Below are 22,302 nucleotides of genomic sequence, written 5' to 3' on the forward strand. Positions count from 1 at the left end.
AGGATGCACTGTCCCAAGCTTCAGGGGTTCCCAGGTGGATCAATTTAAGGAGAGGTAGGTTGTTCACTTGCCTGGCCTGTTCTCTGGTCTGTAAATAACCCCAGGCCTACTTGCTCTCCAACCAGGAAACAAAATTTGGTTTCACTAAGGTTGAAAGAGTTCTGGCAAGCCTTCACCCCTCCCCCACTGGGGTCACCACCACCACCACTCAACACTGCTTCCTTTTTCCTTGCATGGGTCAGCGCCAGCAAAGACACCTGCAATCTCTCCCCCTGGTCAACCTCTCAGCCCTCTCACCAGACCATGAGCTTAGTTTCAGAAGACACCAGCACTGCAGCCAATTCAGAGGCTCTGGTGGGGGTGGTGGGGTCTCTCTCTCTGGCATGGCCTGCCTGAGGCTGGATCTGTGTAGGCACTGCCCAGCTCTGGGTGACCAGCCTGGGGCTGGATTTGTGCACTGTGGCCTGGGTCTGGGTCTGTGTCAGCTCAACTGTGGGGTTGAGCTCCACTCCCACCCCGGTACAGCATCCCTTTACTTCTGACCTTCTAAGCCATATTTGGCTGGATGATAATCTCACCCTGTCCTTTTGTGGGTTCTGCTACCCCAGGAATTGTCCTATGGCATTATTTGGAGGTTTTTGGCTTGATCATGTGGGGAGGTCTGAGAGCTTACTGCCTTTTCTCTGCCATCTTGGCTCTACCTTCCCTCATGTACTCTTTGATCCAGTGACACTGGCATCTCTACTGTTCCATGAACAAAACATTCCATTTCTCTGTTCCAGGCATTTTCTTTCATTGTCTCCTATATCTAGAAGTCCTAATCTCTACCTCCTGACTTCCTCGGCTTCAAGTCCTAGCTAAAATCTTATCTTCTACAGGAAGCCTTTCCCAACGCCTCTTAATTTCAGTGCCTCCCTTCTGCTGTTTTATATCTATCCTGCATATATCTTGTTTGTAGATATTTACTTTCCTCTTTTCTCCCCCTGGTACTCCCCCCACCTTAGATTGTGATCTCAATGACTATCTTTTCCTTTTCTTTGCACCCCCAGCACTTAGCACAATGCCTAGAACATAGTAGGAGTTCAATTAATGCTTACTAACAATAATAATATTCTAATGGTCCTTTTAGAGATCACAGGATCACCAATTTTGAGGATTGTAAAGTGCTGTCTCAGACTTAAGTCTCTGTCTTAGTCTTCCTGCAGGATGATGATACACTGAGATATTTTTCCCTCAATATTTTTGTCAGTTGTGGAGGCTTTCTGGAGCCTTCTTAAATATAAATTGAGAAGACCCATTAAAGCAGTCCATCCCCAACAGTGTATGACTGATGTTCTTGCTATCTCCTTGTAGAGAGAGGAAGTCAATACAAACAAGTACCAAGGCCTTACTAGTACTTCTATTCTCCAGGTAAGCAACATGAATTGCTAAAACTTTTGTTTGCACACAATGGGTCTAAGTTTCACACTTCTTGGTGCTATCAATGTCCCTCTTGGACTGGTGATAACGCTTCTTCATCTCAAGTCCTGTATTAACTCCTATGTCCAAAATCATCTGTAGAACTTCATGGTCACAGAGTGGCATGTCTTGGGTAGCACCAATTGTTTCCTGGTATCAGAAGTAGGATTAGTAACAGTTCAGTGTAATACTCCATTAAACAGCTCCAACTTCTGCCATTGTCTCTGTAGGAAAATACTTGCAAATGACTAGCACATGAGTGCTTTGCCATCACCACCACACTTCTCAGCTTCATGTGTGTTGTTCAGTCATGTCTGGCAGTCTGTGACCCCATGGACCCATCGCATGCCAATGCTGCCCTTGGGGTTTTCTTGACAAAGATACCGGAATAGTTTGCTATTTCCTTCTCTGGTAAATTAAGGCAAATAGAAGTTAAATGACTTGCCCAGGGTCACACAGTTAGTGTCTGAGACCAGATTCGAACTCAGGTTTTTGTGACTCCAGACTCAGCAATCTGTCCACTGAGCTACCAGCTGCTTCATTAATCACCTGCTCTCTTGGCCAGTCATGTACAGAAACCTGAAGCAAAGAAAGTTGGTTCAATGGAGTGAAATTCACAAATGCTAATGGCATGCTGTATGGTGGAAGTCCCAGGCTCCCAGCTGTATTGCATCTACTTGCAGTCCAGTCCTTTGGTAATTGTATATAGCTTTTGCTCCTTCTTTAGGCATTACCATACCTTTGATGCCTTGTGGTCTTCTAAACAGTGCATCTGCATCCTAAACATTAGTATTTCCTGAATGGTAGTGAATGCTCCATGAATAGTGGGTGCTACCAGCAATCTATCATCCAGCTTGGGAATTATGAAAATATGTCAATGGATTATTTTCAGTCCACATTTGCATTTTGCTCCATACACAGTCTCAGTGACAGCCTACTTCAAAGCAAAAGACTTTGGCTTGTGGATGGAGTATACTGCAGGCTGCTCAGTCATGCTAGCAAATGCAACTGGTTTCATGTGGTTATCACTCTGTTTTTTGAAATTTTATAATTTATTATTCTACTAAGAAAAGTATAAAGTAGGAAGTTAGTGTCTTATAGAAATCAGTTCAGAGATTAGAAAAAGTGTCATGCGGCAGATTTCATTTTTAGCACCTTTGAATACCTGAAGTATTGAAGAGTTAATACAAAATAACAATACTGGATGTCAATTTATGGTAAACAAAGTGAAGTATGCAGCCCATGTAACAATGGTGCCATTTTGGACTTTTTTCCTAAAATCTTTTAAAAGTTTGCTGAATTTGCAGTATATAGATAGACCATGGAATGGAAATGGTTGAAAAACATGAGGAGGCTATATGATTCTAAGAAAGTTAAATTGACAGTCCAAAGGCATTGACTATACAGCACATGGTCTTATTCTCTCATGTCACAGTGTAGCCTCCATTGCTGGTATTATCCCAAAATCAAGAGCTTGCTGTATGCAACCCAATTCCATTCTTCTGCATAACAATACAGGTTATAATGTACCCTCTTGGTAAAGGATTGCTCCCAAGCCCTCCAGGCTGGTATCCGTATGAGGGCCAAATGTCTTGTTTGGGTCAGCATAGGCCAACAATGGTACATATGTGAGGCAGCTGACCAAGACTTTAAAAGCGTATTCACATCTGTCTATCCAATGGTCCTCAAAGTGCTTTGTTGGTTTGAGTGTGTGTGTGTGTGGGGATCTTTCTGGTTTTTTGTCTTTCTGCATCTTTGCCTCTTCAATCATATATGCTTCAGTGAGGTCATTCAGTAGGTCAGCACAGCAGCATAGGTTTTTTAACAAATTTTTGGTAGCATCTACTAAATCCAAGAAGTCCTCATATCTAATGACTCTTTAATAGCCAAGTCAAGAGTGGCTCTATCTTCTCTGAGTCCATGCTCACATCTGGTTGTGTTACAATGTAACCCACATCCTTGATAGGGGTTAGAACTTGTCAGATTAAATATTTAGACCATATTCTTTTAGGCAATACAACACTTCCTTAATATTTCTTTATGTTCTTCTAGGGTCTTCCTAAAGATGACAATGTTATTAATGTATACCAACACTTGAAGGTAATTCATGTCTCCATCTACTTTCTCTATCAATCTTTGGAAGGTGGCATGTGTTCCTGGGGCCTTGGTGCATATACCTGGACTGGTAAAACTCAGCTTGATGGATGAAAGCAGTTTTTATTAACTTTCTTTTAAGATAGGAATCTGGTAATAGTCACTGCACAAATCCAACCCAGATAAAAATATGGGCTTCCTGACAGATAATTGAGGGCTTTTTGAACCATTCAGATGATATATTGGTGCGCTCTGTTCCTCTTGTTCAAAGTCTAGTAGTCTAGACACATATTATCTTTCTATTCTTTTTTGGTACCATAACGATGGGAGATGCAGTCACCAGCATGTTCTTGAGATGTTCTCTGAGGTCATCCATCACAAAGCGTCCTTTCTAGATCTTTCCTCAAATGGTTATGAGTCAGTGAACTGGATCTTGTGACTTGTTATCTGTGTGCGTCCCACAACGCATTTAAAAACACACCTGTACTCTTGCTGACCTTCCACTTAAGTTGCTCCTTCTAAATCTGTGGCATGAAGAAATCTCCAAAATCAAATGTCTTAGGGTCAACTTCAGTGGTTGAAGACATAGAGGTGCCCTGGTGATGCTATTTGACTCTATCCTCCTTTACACCTCCTTGAAAGCTGCATAGATGGTCAAGATATAGATACCAGATCCCAGCTTAATGTTTGTTGTGTGCTTCTGGTGTTCAGAACAGATTGGAATTGTTTCCAATTGAAGCTCTCACTCTAATATCATATAAAAAATCTGACAAACCAGAACCATAAAGTCCATAACTTTGTTGACACCAGTGATATCTTTAGGAAAATTCCAAGATCATTTCAATGTATCCCAAGCTTGGGTACATTTGGGCTATATCAGTCAGTGCACTCAATCCTTCAAAGCCAAAATCTACAAGAGACCATATAAATATTTTCTTTAAACGTTTCTCATGAAATGACTGGAACATAGTGGTCCATTGTGCTCCACTGTCTGGGACAACAATTCAATCCACATTCTCAGTTTTCAGTCACCTCTGTGCAAGGTCCTAGGATTGTGGGTAGAAAAGAGCTACTTGGAATTGTGGATGAGGACATTGTAAGTGTTGGTAAGGAATGGGGTAACCTCTTTGCTTGACCTTACTTACTATTATCTGAAACTAGTCCTGTAGTCTTTGATAGTTTCTGAAGTACCAAGGTCCCATATTCTGTTCACAAACACATTTAGCCCATCTGAGCTGTAACAGAGATCAAGTCTACCCCCCCCCCGATCCTCCCCAGATGATTTTACTGTTTTACAATATTATATGTATGTAATTTATATATATATATATACATATAATAACAATAAATTTATAATCTGATGATATATTTTGTAATTTCAGATTAGGATACACCCAGCAGTATTTGAGCAGTATTTGGGCAGTTAGGTGGGACAGTGGATAGAGTTCTGGTCCTGGTGTCAGGAGGACCTGAGTTAAAATTTGGCCTCAGATGCTTACTAGATGTGTGACCCTGGGCAAGACACTTAACCCTGTTTGCCTCAGTTTCCTCATCTGTAAAATGAGCTGGAGAAGGAAATGCCAAACCATTCCAGTATCTCTGCCAAGAAACCCCTAAATGGGATCACAAAGAATTAGACACAACTGAAGCAAATGGAAAAATAAGAAGTCAAACTTTTTATATATATATTTGAGGCCTGTGTGCACTTACTCCAACTTGACATCATCCCTCATCCCAGCCATTACTGCCCCAGTTCTATTAATTTCTATAATTTAATATTCACACAAAGCACAGTCCAATGGCTTTGTACTTCTGTGCTGATATGTAAATGAAACAAATGTGAAATATGCATGACTTGGTGTTTGACTATCCCCAAAGCATTTTTTAAAAAGATTTCTGTAAGCACTTTTGCCATATCATTTTGGAATCTTGGAATCAGACCTCCCAAAAGTATAAAAGCATTTCCATTGAGGCATCTCATAAGCCAGTCCCTCTGAACTATGTTAGAGGCCTTCCAACCATATAGTGTCACCGACTCCCATGTAATTCAGGTTTCCATTTTTGTTCCCAGAAAGGGTATTGGGCCTCTTCTGAGAAAGTTCCTAAGTTGGTCCAGACGTGTTTCTCTTCCAAGATTTACTTTGTCTTATGCCTGCCACCAAGCAGAGCTTTTCTGCCTGATCTAGTTGGCCTTTCCTCCTTTTCACTTTGAGAAGAGGGAATTGGTTTTGTTCCAACACCGCCCTCCATGAGGTTCCATTGATTTGTCTTCCTGGAATCTAATGGGCCTGTCATTGAATTGTGTGTCTGATGTGACACTGACATCAGTCTCAAGGGAGATATCCTGCCTTGGACATCTAGACATAAGTAGAGGAACTCTTTGCCTGATGGAATATAGCCTCACCATCAATAGCATATGTGTTGTCTGTTGCAGTCAGCCAAGAATTTTCCTTAACCTCTTGAACAGATGAGAATCCAAATGTCTTTTCAAGCTTGATCCTCAACTGCTTTATTTTACTGCCCCCTTTGCTCACAAAAGTCATCATTTTATTAAAAGCCTCCTCTGCCTCCCATGAGTGGGGGAGGGAGGTCACAAAACAATGTCCAGTAACTATTCACTATCTGAATGTTTCTTTGGTAACTTGTTACATTCACATGACAGACAATTCATACAACACATCTGTAAGTAGTTAATTTATAGTCTTCTTGTTGAGAAAAGTCTCATGGGAATTAGTCCTTTTTAGTTCCTACTGTCATTACCAGGTAAAGTAATAGAAAAGAGGTTTCTTTTGTAATATTTAGAATGAGGGCATTTTTGGCAAGTAGAGGAAGCATAGTGCAGTAGGAAAAGTGCAGGATCATGCAGGATCAAAGAATCCAGGTTCACTACCACTATCCACCTACTCCTTGCCCATAAAAATAGGCCCTGCATTTTAACAAGCGATTATAGTGAGGCAAAACAAATGTATACACTGGCCATGTCTGAAAATGAATATTTCATTTCACACCTCTAGTATATAATAATTTCCCTGCCAAGTGGTAGGGGAAATAAATGTTTCATCAACAATTTTCTGGAGTCACAATTGGTCAATTCATTGATACAAGTTCCAAAGTCTGCCAAAATTTACATTACTGTGATTATTGCATAAATTGTTCATGTTCTGCCCATTTCACTCTGCATCAATCCATACATAACTGTTATTTCTCATGACACAACACTATTTCATTATATTATTTATCATAATTTATTCAGCCATTTCCAATTGATTGTCACCCACTTTGTTTCCAGGTTTGTTCATCTTTTGTGAAGATGGAAAGCTCTGCTATAAGTATTTTTCTGATATTTGGCTCCTTGTTCTCTTTCTCTGACTTCTTTGGGCCCTTGTAGTGATATTGCTTGATGAAGAGGCACATGAAGTTGAGTATCATTTTTGGTGTAGGTCCAAGGTATTTTCCAGAATGATTGGATCAATCATACTTCCACCCACAGTGAATTAGTGTGCCAGTCCTTCCATAGCTCTTTCAGCAATTTTCCTTTTCCTTTTATGTCATCTTTGCCAATCTGATGGGCATGAGGTAGAACCTCAGTTATTTTAATTAGCATTTCTCTTGTTATTAGTGATATGAAATTTTTTCACATAGGTGTTGACAATGTGCCTTTCTTCTTTTGAAAACTGTCTGCATATATACTTTGACCATTTATCTTGTGAATTATACACAAATACATCATGTATTCATACATGTACACATATGCTATATATTCATATGTACACATGAGTGTATATATATATATATATATATATGTATACACACACACATACATACTGGAATCAGGCATTTATAAGAAAAATTTGCTGTGAAATTTTCCCCCAACTAATTTTCTACCTTCAGATTCTGACTGGATTTTTGTCAAAACATTTTCAACATTGTGGAATAAAAATTGTCTTTTGCACCTATTATGATTATTTTTGTTCCTTGCTTGATCAAAAACTCTTCCCATGTCAATTATTATATGTTTTCTCCTTCCCTTCTCCCCTAATTTGTATATGTATGACTTTTTTTTTTAGGCATTTGGGGTTAAGTGACTTTCCCAGGGTCACAAAGCTAGTAAGTGTTAAGTGTCTGAGGTAAAATTTGAAATCAGGTCCTCCTGAATCCAGGGCCGGTGTTCTATCCACTGTGACACCTAGCTGCCCCTGTATGACCTTTTTATACTTATGTTATGTATCTATCCAACATAACCCACAAGTAGTCATGTAGTTTTTGCCTGCAGACCTCCAATATAGGGGAATCCCATTATCACCCTAGGCAGTCCATTGTACTTCTCAATATTTATGATTGTTAGTAAGATCTTCTTCTTGACATCAAACTAAAATTTGTTTTTTTTCTCAACTTCTACCCATTACTGTTAGTTCTGTCTTCTATATAAGGGTCCTTCAAACACTTAAAAAGCATATTTCCCAGACACTTTCTCCATACTAAGCATCCCCAGTTCCTGCATCTGTTCCTTGTATGACATGGACTTAAATCCTATCTTGGATTCCCTCCTTTGTACAGAGTCCATCTTATCAGTGTCCTTCCTAAAATGTGGCTCCCAGAATTGAACACAATATTCCAAATATAATCTGACCAGGGTGAAGTAGAGCAAGGCAATCATTTCTTCATCCCTGAAAGTTATATTTCTCAATGAAGCCCAAGATTGCATTAGGGTTTTTGGTTTGTTTTGGCTTTTATATCCCATTACTGATATATGATGAGTTTGAATAACAATGATCATAGAAAACATAGAATGGTAAAGCTACAAGAAACCAGAGAGATCATTAAACCAACCCCTCATTTTAAATGAGGAAACAGACCAAGAGATGAAGGGACTTGTCCATAGTCACACAGCTAGTTGGTAGCAGACCTGGTCCTTGATCCTGTTTTATTGCTTGAAGTTCAGAGTTCTTTTACGAATGGAATATGTGATCCTGAATGGGACTAAATACATTTGTGAACCTGAGCCTAATGAGTTATTTTCCTAGTTCCCACCCATGTTTTACCCATAGTAGGTGTATTCTTACTCATTTCCATATATTCAGGAGTCAATCCAGTATATGGCTCCAAGCTATAGTCCAGGTCCCACTGCTCAGGGTGCTTTGATTGTGCAGAGTCAGTTTCTCCGGGCTCTGTCTCATCCTTCAGCTTTCGGAATAGTTTCTTGAGTTTCCTGAGAAGAGAAATGGGCCTGTTACCTAAGGCTACATGTAAGAATAACAATTCATGTTTATATGGTGTTTTAAGGTCTGCAAGCTGGTTTCCTTACACAAACCCCATAAAAGGAAGGCAGAGCAAGCATTATTATCCCCATTTTGTAGGAGAGGAAACCAAAACTCTGAGGGGATAAGTGGTAATAAGTATTAGAGTCAAACTCTGAACTATCTGATTCTCTTTTCACTACATCTCACCGGGGCAGGGAGAGCCCTGACAGGATTTCTTTTTTTCCCATTTCACAGGAGAAAAAAAAAAAAAGGAAGGTGATTTAAGAGCTTTCATCATAGGAAAGATAGAAATGAATCCAAAGGCTGCCTTTAAAAAAAGAAGAAGAAAAAGGAATAGTGGGTGGGGATTGTCTTTAGCAAGGTAGAGATGTTCAGTCAGCAGTGCTTCAATTTTAAATGGTGGCCTAATAGAGTTGATGCAGGCTCTTTATATAAAACCCAAATATGGCATAAAGGACCTTCCTATCCAGATAGGAATTTAACTGGAAGACCTCTGAAATCTCTCCCAACTCTGACAGTCTATAAAACTGTTCCTTAGGAAGATTGTTCTAGCAAAGGCTGGAGTTAAGTTTAAGGTTGATTTCAATCTGCCTTGTGTGACTGTATATATACTTTGATCACTTTGTTTTTAAACTAGAACCTAGAAATTCACTTTTTCTCCTGTCTACTGCCTACTTTTGTCACCATCCCACCATATGACTTTGAATAGCAGGGTCCACTAATCAATCAATCCATCAAAAAGTATTTATCATGTTATTAATGTGTCAGACTGTGCTTTCTGGACACACAAGACAATAACAAACCCTTCCTTCAAGGAGCTTGCATTTAATGGGGATGGGGTGTTGGAAAAATACAAATACAAACCTAAGCATTGGATACAGAATTACTTGAGTCTCATTTAAGCTCTACCTGTTTTAAAAATATCAAAGAAAGGAGATGAGGGAACCTAGAAAAAAGGCTAAGAGGTGACTTGGTCATTCACGGAGTTGTGATGCAATCCATAGAGTCACAGGATGTGGGTTCAAATCCTGCCTCCGCTAATTACTACAACTGTAATCATGGGCAAGTAATTGAACCCCTCAGGGCCTCTGTTAACTCCTCTGCAAAATGAGGGGCTAGGATTACTTAATTATTAATATTCCTTTAAACTTTGAATACTATAATTTTATGATTCTACTGAGGATGATGAACTACTGAAAATGTTTGAACTCCAACCTCTGCAAACCACCTTCTTTTCTTTTCTCCTGCTCCCAGAGCCATAGCCCAGAAATCTAACCTTCAGCAGTAGAGATTTAAATTAAGCATAAATAAAAACTTTTTAATAGCAGTGTACACTAGATATGGGCAATTGCCTCCATCATATTTATCTTTCCTACCATTGCTAGACTTATTTCCATGATGTTGTATATGTTGTAATCCCCACCTTGCCCCCATCAGATCATAAGATTCTTGAGGGCAAGAATTGCATCATTTCATCTTTGCATCTCTAGCACCTAGCATACTTGTACAAAGCAGACATTTAAAAATATATGGTAAATCAATGTTTTGTTGAATGGTTTTCTCCAAAGGCAAGAAAGTTGCATGAGGGTAGGGACCCCATTTTATCTAAACTTTGTAGTTCATGGGGCAAGCACAGAACTCTGCATATAGTAGTTATTGTATGTATGTATGCATGCAAGCATGTACACACACACATATATACATGTGTGTGTATGTGGATTAAATTTATTTAAATGAAACCTAACTGAAAATTAAGAAGTTTCATTCCTGGTAGTCTTCAAAAATGGAAGAAAGTTTTTTTTGTTTGTTTTGTTTTTGTTTTCAAAAGGAGGCAGGAAAGTTGTGATATCAGCATTCCTTCCAAATGATAAGACTCTGTCATTCTTTAGTCTTCCAACACATTCAAAAATGAGTAGATATGGTGCTGGGGTCCTTTTCCCAGGCTCCTAGATTGGCTATACCATGCTAGGACCTGTTGTACTTAGGCAAATGAGCAGAATACTGAGCCCAATAGCTCTGCAGCATTGCCCCAGCCACTTGGCGTGTGTGTATGTGGGGGGGCAACACTAGCCTTCTTCCCTATGTGTGTGCCCTCCCTGTGTGGACCCTAACCACATGGTTTCCTAGAATTTTGGTTCATCTGTGTTCCCTGGTCATACATGTTCTCTCATACTTATGGGTAAGTGTATCGTGTGTGTGTGTGTGTGTGTGTGTGTGTGTGTATACAAATATGTAGTATATGGGGGTGGGGGAGGAATCTCTCCTGGTTCTCCTTTAAGCCTTCTGACCACTACTTCTCTGTCTCTTTTGTTGGATTTTTGCCCTTATTGTGCCCATTCAACGTAAGTGTCTTCCAAAGTTCTATTATTATTTTTACATTTTTTCCAATTACATGTAAAGATATTTTTTTGAGTTCCAAATTTTTCTCTCACCCTTCCTTCCCTCCCCCCTCCCAAGGCCAGCAAGCAATCAGATATGTCTTATACATTATAATCATGTTAAACATATGTCTACATTAGTCATGTTGTAAGAGAAGGATTAGAACAAAAAGAAAAAATGCAAGAGAGAATAAACAGGAACAATAACAAAAAAGCAACAACAAAGTTAAAATAGTATGCTTCAATCTGCATCCCACAGTTCTTTTAATGGATGTGGAAGGTATTTTCCACCAGTAAATCTTTTTGGCATTGTCTTGTATTGCTGAGAAGAGTTAAGTCTGTCATAGTTGATCATCCCAAAATGTTATTGATACTATGTACAATATTCTCTTGGTTCTGCTCATTTCACTTAACATCAATTCATATAAGTCCAAGTTTTTCTGAAATCCATTTACTTATCATTTCTCATAGAACAATAGTATTCCATTACATTCATATACCACAATTTGTTTAACCATTCCCCGACTGATGGGCATCCCCTAAATTTCCAATTCTTTGCTACCACAAAGAGAGCAGCTATAATATTTTTATACATGTGGGTCTTTCCCCCTTTTTTATTGATTTCTTTTGTCCGCTAAGGTTTCTGTCCCAGCCTATCTTTTCATCTTCTTTTATGCTGGTTCATTTGGGAATCTCATCAGCTCTCATGGATTCTAATATCATCCTTTCTGCAGGTGGATACTCAGATCTCCTTGTCTAGCTTTAGCCTCCCTCTTGACCTCCAGTTTTGCATCTCCAACTGCTTAGTTGGACCTCTGAACTGGGTGCTCCACAGACATGTTAATCTTAGCATGTCTAAAACTAAATCTCCCCATCTCCCAAATCAGTCTTTTTTTTTTTTGCTAATTTTCCTCTTACTATTAACAATACCACTCTCCTCCCAGTCATTTCAGCTTACAACCAAGGTGTTATCCTCAACTTCTCACTGTCTTTTCCTCATTCTCTATATCCAATCTGTTACTGAGAGCTTTCCTACTTTTCTAGTCTGCTTACATTTTATTTTCCCCCATGTGTTTTTTATGACCTTTTTTTCTGATCTTCAAATAAGATTCTAATATCCCAACTCTAAAACTTGGGATTTTGTTACCTTGTTTTTTCAATAAAGAAGATCAAATAATCCCTCTGATTAGAACTACTGATTCTCAGTTCAAAGAGGCCCAAAATTCCATCCATCCCAACCTTTATGGGAACAAGAATTTTCTCTCTAACAGCTGCCAAGTGGTTCTCATACCCACTAGGACTCTTGCCTATAGAGTCCTATACATTTTGTCTCTCTTAAAGCAGGCCAAGATTTTATTACCTTTTTGGCTGCCATATAACAATGTTAACTCATCCTGAGATGCAGTATACAAAAATCTCTCAGATACTTAGCCATACCTCTACCACTGAGTGCTTGTACAGTTGATTTTTGAGGCCTAAAGCATAAGACTTCACATTTATTTCTATTATTTTGTCTTCTAGATTTGGATAAATGGTTCTAGCCTACAAAGGAACTTTATGAATCCTGGTTCTTTCATCCATTGTGTTTGCTATCCCAGTTTGTCATAAAAGACAGGTGAAGGAGAAATGCAGTGAGTTCCAGGGACAGGCCTCAGGTCATAAAGTTAGTAAATGACAAAAGCCGAGACCAGGATCCAAGTCTCCCGACTTCAAATTGCCTCTATTTTTCATATTAATAATTACTTTGGGCTATAATCTGGGAAAGAGCCATATTTCCTTTATGACATATCACCTTTCTATTCTCTCTGCTTTGAGGAGCTGCCTAACAGGATGAGTCACTTAATTATGCAACTTTAAAAAGATAAATTCAACTCTTGTTTGCAAATAAAAAAAAAAAATCTTGGCTCCTTGGAGAAAAGAGCTATTCAAAAGTGGTACGAACTGTTTTTATGAGGTGTGGTTTTCCCATCATTAAGTCTTCCAACAGAGGCCCTATTGACCACTTGCCAGGGTACAATGAAGAGGGGATTCCTGCCCTTGTATGAATTGTTCTGCATCACCTCTGAATTCTCTTCCAGCTCTGAGATTCCATGATTCCAGGAACATGCTCCTTTTCAAGTGTGTTCTAGCAAAGGCTGGACCTGAGTTTGTAAAGACTTCACCTGTGGGAATTATGTGCATGCCAGGTATTGAGGCTACCTACAAGAGCTTTCTAAAGCTGGTCTGGCCAATAAAAGGGTTGTTCTAAGGGTAGCATTACAATCTGTACTCAAAACCTATTGTGCTTCAACCAGATATTAGAGCAACAATAATCAGATGTACAAGCACATGGAAAAGCAGCAAAAACAATTAGCCCAAGTTGTAAATAGCACAAGATTTGGTTCCTCCATTCTGCTTACCATACCCAAAGACTTCTCTAAAACATTCTGCCAATATATATTAGGCTCTGACCCCGAGCCTAATGGTCTGAAGCCCATGATGTTTACAATTATCTGACTGTCTGGACAGCATCTGCTACAGTTGTTTAAGGACATGAAACCAGGAAGATGCGTGAGTGGGGATAGTCTGTGAAGATTGGACACACCAGTAAGTTTTAGCTATTATTATATTCTCATTAGCTGAAGAGCTGCACTCATAGCACTTAATGACCCCAGGTTTATTGCCTCCCCTGGAACATTTTATTTTTCCATTTGGAGTTGAAAGTGGCAGCCACCATCTTCCCAGGCATCACAAGAACCAGACTCAGAACAGGCATGAAGACAGAGTGGACTAATGAAGAACTTCCCCAGAATGGGCATTGTGACTCTGCTAAAAACATAATCCCTAGTGGGCCAGGTTTGATGAGGGGCCATGGGGAGAAATAGAGGAGGGCAGATGAGATCGCTTCTCAAGGCTACAAAACCCTTCAATTTTAAATGGTGGTCTAAGAGAGTTAATACACCTTCTCAATGTTGACCTAGGAGGGTTCTAGTGAAGTGCTTTGGAACTTTGCCTTTGGAGATAGATAGATAGATAGATAGATAGATAGATAGATAGATAGATAGATAGATAGATAGATAGATAGAAAGAAAGAAAGAAAGAAAGAAAGAAAGAAAGAAAGAAAGAAAGAAAGAAAGAAAGAAAGAAAGAAAGGAAAGAAGGAAGGAAGGAAGGAAGGAAGAAAGAAGGATGGATGGATGGATGAGTAGATAGATATGTATATGCAAATATACACATATATTCTTTATTTATATGTATGTACACATTATTTGTGTATGTGTGTATATATGTATGTATGCATGTATAATATTTTCAATTAATGCCTTGGAGGAAAATATTTAATGAACCTTTAAGTGCTATATAAATAGTTGTTATTGTTGCTCACCATTCACCTGGGGGCATAAGTCTTGATATTTTCCTCAGAAATCAATCTCTTTATATTATTGTTATCTCTTGCATCTCTTTATGAACTTGTTCCTGTTTATACCTCATAGATTAGATTCAGTTAATAAGATTTAGAGCCCAACTGTGAATAAAATTCTGTCAGGTATAAGGTACTGTATAAATGTCATCTGTTATGGTTGTTTCAAGAATCAACCTCATGCATTTATTGTAAGGAAATCTCTCTTTAATGTAATATATAAATGTAGTTTACTATTTTAAAAAATGATGAACAGAATGCTATCAGAAAAACCCACAAAGACATACATGAGCTGATGCAACGTGAAATGTACTGTATACAAAATTACAGCAATACTGCAAGATGATCTGCTGTGAATGACTTGATTATAGCAATGCAATGATCCAAGACATACTCTGAAGGTCTTATGGAAAATGCAGTTCATCTACAGAGAGAGAACTGATGGTGTCTGAATACAGATTGAAGCATAATTGTTTTTTGTTTGTTCCTTTATCTGAAGTTTTATTTTTGTCTGTTTCTTTCACAACCTGGCTAATGTGGAAATGTTTTACATGACTGCTCATGTATAGCTTATATTGAATCACTTGAGTTGTTGAGGGGGAGGGAGAGAGGGAGGAAGAGAATTTGGAACACAAAGTTTTTTAAAAAATGATGTAAAAAATTTTTATTTACATGTAATTTGGGAAAAATAAAATTCTAAATATATAAAATTAAACAAAATATTCAGATCCCAAATTGACATTAGAAGTCATCAAGTGCAACTCATTTTACATATGCAGAAAAATAAGTAGAGGCAGTGAAGGGGACATGTTCCAAATCACACAGCTAATAAGTGTCAAGGGGTAAGCTGAAAACCAAGGTTTCCACTTTAAGGTCCAATGTTCTTTCCAGTACCCCACACATTACACCCTAGTGTATGTAGTGTATGCATGCAATAGCAGTAGTTCCAAAGTAAGGAGAATAGAAGAACACAGAAGTCCAGTGAAGATGTTTTATTTGTCTGATTTCATGTCTTCTACCTTTCCTGCTTGCTCTTTTTCATAAGGAATGACTTTGTTTCTCTCAAACTTATTATATAGGAAACAGGGAAGCAAAACAGAAAGGGGACAAAGGCCAATCTCCTATCAGGCTGCAAAGAATGACCAAGCAGGTAACCCTTCTTGCATGCCTGCTGTAGTGAAGCAGAAGAGGATAGGGTTGATGGGGAGAAAGTCTGGAAGCAAAACAAAGAAGCATGACCCCAAGCATCATCTTCAAACACACTGTCCTGACTTTGTAAATAGAGTCCACTGAACATAACAACCTGTTCCTGACAACTTAAAACATTATTATGAACATCTGCTATTATTTTACTCTATAATACGAGAAACTTTCAGGGCCCACTGAAGTGGGCAGGGATACTTTGCCCCTCCATTAAATGGCCTCAAACCATTGTTTTGAGATCTTGTGTCCAGTACTTATGGTTTTTCTGTCTCTTTCTCTGCTCTCAAGACTGTCCAGCACTACTCACTACCACCTAAAACAGCCTCACTTCCCCCTTTCAATTTCTTTATTTTCCATTCAACTCAATAAACACTTAATAAGCATCTCCAATGCTCAAGGCACCATGTGCCTCCTAATTTTGCGTAGGCTTGGCAATCAAGATAACATGCGCTTTAAAAGTACATGTAAAATGAGTGTAAACAAGCTGTGAGTATGGGGCCTGAGGGACTCCCTTATGAATAAAATTCATGAGTTTTTGGAATATACTTTGTGACATTTATTTTGTCCATCCAAGACCATTTTCCCCCTAGATCTTGAATGTGTCTACATAGATAAATTTGCAAGTTAGTGGAATTCAAGAGTCTCACTCCTCAGTACTTGTCAATTTGATTTCTGACCATATTACTCAAATAAAACTGCCTTCTCTAAAGTATAAAAAACAAAAATAATCTATCGACATATTCACTGCTCTTTATTTTTTCTCCTTCGGGATCTCTTTGTAACATCTGGTACCATTGACCACCCTCATTATCCTAGATAGTCTCTCCTTGCTAGGTTTTGGTGACACGTTTTATCTTGGTTCTTCTCAATCCAATTGGCCATTCTTTCAGTCTCATTTTCTTGATCCCTATCATTCATATCCCACCACCTAATTATGTTTGTGTCCTCAAAACTCTAGCCTTGACTTCTCTCTCTCTATTCTATCTCTTAATGACCTTACCAGAGCTTAATGACTTCCAGATCCCTATATCCACACCTGGTCTTTATTCTGATCTCCAGGACCACATCACTAACTAGTCATTGTCAATCCAGTGGTCCCACAGTTCAACATATCCAAAATAGAGCTGCTCATCATTTTTTTTTCTTCCCGAACCCAATCCTCTTCGAAAGTTCTCTGTTTCTGTCAGAGGTACTATTATCCTTGCAATCATCCAGCTTACAAACCTGTGGCATTCTCAAATACTTAGGTTCCTTCTCCACACATATCTGATCAGTTGCTAATCTTGGTTCTCTCTCTACAAACCTTTCTCAATATCATCCCTGGCTTTCACTCTCACCCCTGTTCAAGTTTCTCACCTCTTTGCTCAACTATCACAATAGCCTCCTAACAGCTGCAAGAGGTAAGGGGTAAGAAGCTAGGGTAGAAATCATAAAGAGGCAAATTAAACTTGCTATCAGGAAAAACTTGTAACAGTAGGGTCCAAAAAGTCCAAGGGGCTGCCTTGAGACTTGAGGATGTTCCCTCCTTGGAGTTTTTCAAGCAGAGGCTGGATGACCACTTCTTGGCTATATTATAGCATGCATTACTTTCTATATTGGTTGGACTTACTGGCCACTGAAATCCATTCTGACTCTGAATTCTGTGATTCCATGATCTCCTTGCTTCAGTTCTCTCCCTACTCCGATAAATTTTCTACACAGCTTCCAAAGTGATTTTTAAAAAAAAAAACCTTATATCTTTTGTTCTAATCATTTATTCTATCTGTTCTATTGTTCCCTTACTCAATTAACTCAGTGGCTCCTTACTTCTTCAAGCATCAAATACAAATTTCTCTGGTTGGCATTTTGAGCCCTTTGCAACCTGGACTCAATCTCCTTTTCTAGTCTTATTACATATTTATGTAATACAGTTTAATTTATGTAATACAGTTTAAACAACTGGTCTACTTACTATTCTTCCTACAGAATACTGTATCTCCCACCACCATTGCCTTTGCTTTAGCTATTTCCCACATGTGGAATTTAACCCCTCCTCACTGCTGCCTTTAGGATACTGAGTATAGGATTCCCTACTTCCTTGCAAGGCTCATTTCCAATGCCACCCTTGTACATGAACCTCCTGATCACCAACAGCTATTTCTTCCTTCCTGAATTTTCCCTGTAACCACTTTGTTATCTAACTATATATGTACATGTCTCCCCTCACTAAATTATAAATTCCTGAAGGGCAGAAATTATTTCACTTTTATCTCTATATCACCTAAAACCTAGTACCTAGTAAGCACTTAATAACCATGGGGTTTTATTGACTTTTACATAACTTATCTGTTTTAGGGGTGACCCTAGATCTGCAACAAGAAATGAAAGCAATGATCTTAGCTTTAATGATCTATAGACCCACCAATCCAAGTCTACCCTCTGTAATTTCAATAATAGTGGAGGATATTATCTAAATAGAAACCTAGAAGATGGCAAATTGTTTTTTCCTTTTTTTTTGTTTGTTGGGTTTTTTGGAGGGCAATGAGGATTAAGTGACTTGCCCAAGGTTTACATAGCTAATAAGTGTGAAGTGTCTGAGGCTGGATTTGAACTCAGGTCCTCCTGAATCCAGGGCCAGTGCTTTATCCACCGCGCCACCTAGCTGCCCCAGCAAATTGGTTTTTACTACAAGTTCAAAAGTCATTCTCCTCATTTATATGTGTTTTTCTGCTCAGATTACAACTGAAATTGGGGGTAAGACACCTTGTGGTCACAAGTGACAGTAACTAATTTAGATTTATGGGATAGAAAAGACTCAAAGTGTCCAGGTTAGAAGAGACTTTAGTAATAATTTAGTTCAATCACTTCTCTCTCTCTCTCTCTCTCTCTCATATATATATATATATATATATATATATATATATATACACACACACACACACACACACACATACACATATATATACACATATACATATATATATGGAAATTAAGAACTCAAAAGATAAAATAAGATGTCAAGTGTTGGGTAGCATATAATTCTACTTCTTTTTCAATATTCTAAAAATTACAAATTTTAAAATCTACAAATATACAAACTGTTAGTTAATAGTGGCTGTAGGCTTTAAATGAGCCTCAGGCGCCCGAAGCAGAGCTTCCCCTCCCCTCAGTTTCAGCTGGGATGGGGGGGAGGGGGCCTCTGAACCAGGCTAAACTGCACACAGGAAAAACAGGAGAGATGCCTTTGCTTTGTCTGCTCCCCGCCCCCCCCTCCCAGCTTGCAGCAGAAAGCATGGGGCTGGGCAGGCCCTGGGGGCAGCTAGCTCTGGTTTCACCTGAGAGAGAAAGTTAACAAAAAGGACACTAGAGACGCTAAGGGGAGCGACTGACAGAGCAAGTAGAGAAGATGCAGGGGGACCAACAAAGTGAAGGGGCTTGCAGTTAGAAGAGAGGGAGTGGAGCAGTGAAAGCACAGGGGAGCTGGAGTGAAGGAGAAAAAAGAGTGAAAGTTGGAATGGACTGGGGGCAAACCAGTCCAAGCAGCATACCCTCAGGCAAGAGGCATCAATGGCCCTTATTATATTAAAAGCAGACTGATAGTATACTTTGCATTTCTTTACCCTATCTTTTACATTGATTTTTATAAATAAACTCTGCTTTATTTAATTAAGAGGCTTCTTAATCTTTTGCTTATCAATTGGGAGGAGCATAGTGTGGGGGATTTTTATAAGCATCCCATATTAAATTAATAGCAGTCAGATAGCCAGACAATCAAACACCTACAGATTAGGCCCCCAGTCAGAATTAAGTCATTAAAAATATTTTTACATTTGAATGGTGACCCAGATGGCCCAATTATAATTTTTCTAAACTTGTACATTTCATATAGTTTATAATTTTTTCAGATTAATTATAGTTATAGTTTCTTGTTGTTGTTTTTTGCAGCACAGACTCTTAGATCTGGAAGAGATGTCAGAAGCCATTTAATATAATTCATATCTTCATAAGAATCCCTTCTATATAGCACCCCCCAGTGGTCAACACAGGAAACATACACAATAGTAGTTACCTCAAAAAATACCCATTTCACCTTGGGGTAACCTCTAGTTGCTAGGTAGTTTTATTCTTAAATTGATTGGAGCTTTGCCTTCCACTCCTTCAATCCACTGCTCCTAGTCCCACCTTTTATATTCAAGCAGAACAAGTATAATTCTTCTTCCCAAATGCTTGAAGATAACTATTATCCCTCTCATAAGACTTCCCTAATCCAGGCTAAACCTCCTCATTCCTTTAAATAAAACTAGTTGGCATGGTCTCCATTTTCCTCACCCGTCCTGGTCACTCTCCTTTCCATGCTCTATTACTTATGAATGTCCTTACCAAAAATGTGGTGCCTGAAACTGATTCTCAGACTTCCAGATGTGGTCTGACCAAGGATGTTCATCTCCCTCAAGCTGGACCTTACACTCAATATAGCCCCAAATCACATGATCTTTTCTGGCTATATCCCATGACTGGGACTTTCTCCCTTCTCATCTCCATTGCCTAGATTCCTTCAAACCTCAACTCAAGAAGCCTTCCCACTCCTCCTAATCTAGCACTTTCACTCAAAGACTACTCCTAATTTATCTTTTTTATATCTTGTTTGCATGTTGTCTTCTATTAGACCTATTAGCTCCTCAAGGGCAGGAAATGTTTTTGTTTTTGGTTTTGTTTTGGTGTTTTTTTTTTTTTTTGGCTTTCTTTGTATCCCCCAGCACTGAACATAGCATCTGGCACATTATAGGGTGTTTCAAATAATGCTAGTTGATTGACTAACTGACTGGATAAAATATTAAGCTTGTAGTCTATTTTAAAATCCAGTTCTTCTTCTAGACTACTAATTCCCTACTCTACCATCTTGTATTTAACTAGATTCAGGGTTTTTTTTAATTATTATTATTATTTCTTTTAGTGAGGCAATTGGGGTTAAGTGACTTGCCCAGGGTCACACAGCTAGTAAGTGTTAAGTGTCTGAGGCTGGATTTGAACTCAGGTACTCCTGACTCCAGGGCCCGTGCTCCATCACTGCGCCATCTAGCTGCCCCAGATTCAGTTTTTAACTCAGTGTTTCTACATTCAATTTCATTTTATTAGATTGGAAACAACTTTCCAACTTGTTGAACTATTGTAACGATTGGAATGATGCCACCTGCTGGAGACTTACTGTAGCAAAACTCCACCATGAGGAGAAGGCGTCTGAGGGCATGACGTGTGGCTCTTTGGCATCAGAAAGTGACGTTTGCTTATGGGAGGAAGAGGGGGCGAGGCTGGCGCTATCGCTCCTCTTTTGTCAGGACTCTGGTGGAGAAGGGAGCTAGAAATGCGCTCTCCCTTTAATAGATAGATGAATCTAGACCTTTCTCTTCACCAAATTTCTCCTTAATAAGTGCTTAAAAAGCCTAACTCTTGCTAAAGTTTACAATTTATTGGTGACCACTCATTAGATATTTAAGACAGACTAGCTAGGATTTTAGCCCCCTATACTATTTCTGGGTCCTCCTCTTAGCAGGGTGTCTTTACACTTAAGTAGACACCATATTTAATGCTTACTGGCTGACTGCCTCTGTCATCCAATGAGTTAACAATCTCTGCAATGTTAGTTTCAAAGTTAATAGAACTCTTGATGATCTAATCTAACTGATACCTAAGTGGGATCTCTTTTAAAACATCCTTAACAAGGGATCATCCAGGTTCTACCTGCACATCTCCAACGATGCATACATTGCCTGACTCATTATGCCTGTTATTTTTTTATGTTTGTTTCAAATCAGGAATTATCCATCTTAGATTTCATATTCTAGAGGATAGGGACCATCTGTTAGACTTGCTTTGTTTAATCATGATCAGACAATTTCTATCAGGGAAGGAAAATTTCTGACCGTAGGAGAGCGGGGGCAGATATTTTTATGTGTTATAGTTGCTGTCATTGGTGACTTTCTGTATGATATAATTTAAGTCCAGAAGAGGGTAACAAAGATGGTGCGGGAACTAAAGGCTCTATTGTATGATCAGAGGATCAGAGATGTGAAAGTTAGAAGGGATGTTGGAAGCCTTATAGTCCAACTACCTCTTACAAATGAAAAAATTAAGACCCAAAGAGCTGAATTGACTTTCAAGATGACAAATGTAATGAATATCAGGCATGGGATTTGATTCCATCAGGCCCTCTGATTCCAAATTTGGTGCTCTTTCTTCCATATAATGAAAGAAATGGGGATATTTGGGCTAGAAAAGAGAAGACAACTTAGGGAGGCTACTAAGCTATCCTCCAACACTGAAATATGAAAAATAGATTAAACCTTTTCTGGTTTTAGTAAGATACTTAGATATTTAGGAAACAGGAAAAGGACAGATTTTGGCTTGCTGTAAAGAAAATTTTCTTATTGGTTGGTGCTGTCCAAAAGTGAAATGGGCTGCTTCAGAGCAAATCTCAGGGCAGCTAGGTGGCACAGTGAATGGAGCACTGGCCTGGATTCAGGAGTGACCT

The 22,302-nt window shown here is 38.8% G+C and overlaps 1 protein-coding gene across 1 annotated transcript in view; it reads right to left on the reverse strand.

Annotated features, from left to right (window-relative positions):
• ANO2 (anoctamin 2) overlaps nucleotides 1-22,302 on the reverse strand; it is a 518,536-nt gene that overhangs the window by 66,120 nt on the left and 430,114 nt on the right. Inside the window, exon 19 of the mRNA XM_043967816.1 lies at nucleotides 8,616-8,761. Coding sequence (XP_043823751.1) covers nucleotides 8,616-8,761 — 146 coding nt within the window. The remainder of the gene's footprint in view (nucleotides 1-8,615; nucleotides 8,762-22,302) is intronic.

The sequence above is a fragment of the Dromiciops gliroides genome, chromosome 5 (genome assembly GCF_019393635.1).
Source record: "Dromiciops gliroides isolate mDroGli1 chromosome 5, mDroGli1.pri, whole genome shotgun sequence".
Classification (NCBI taxonomy): domain Eukaryota; kingdom Metazoa; phylum Chordata; class Mammalia; order Microbiotheria; family Microbiotheriidae; genus Dromiciops; species Dromiciops gliroides.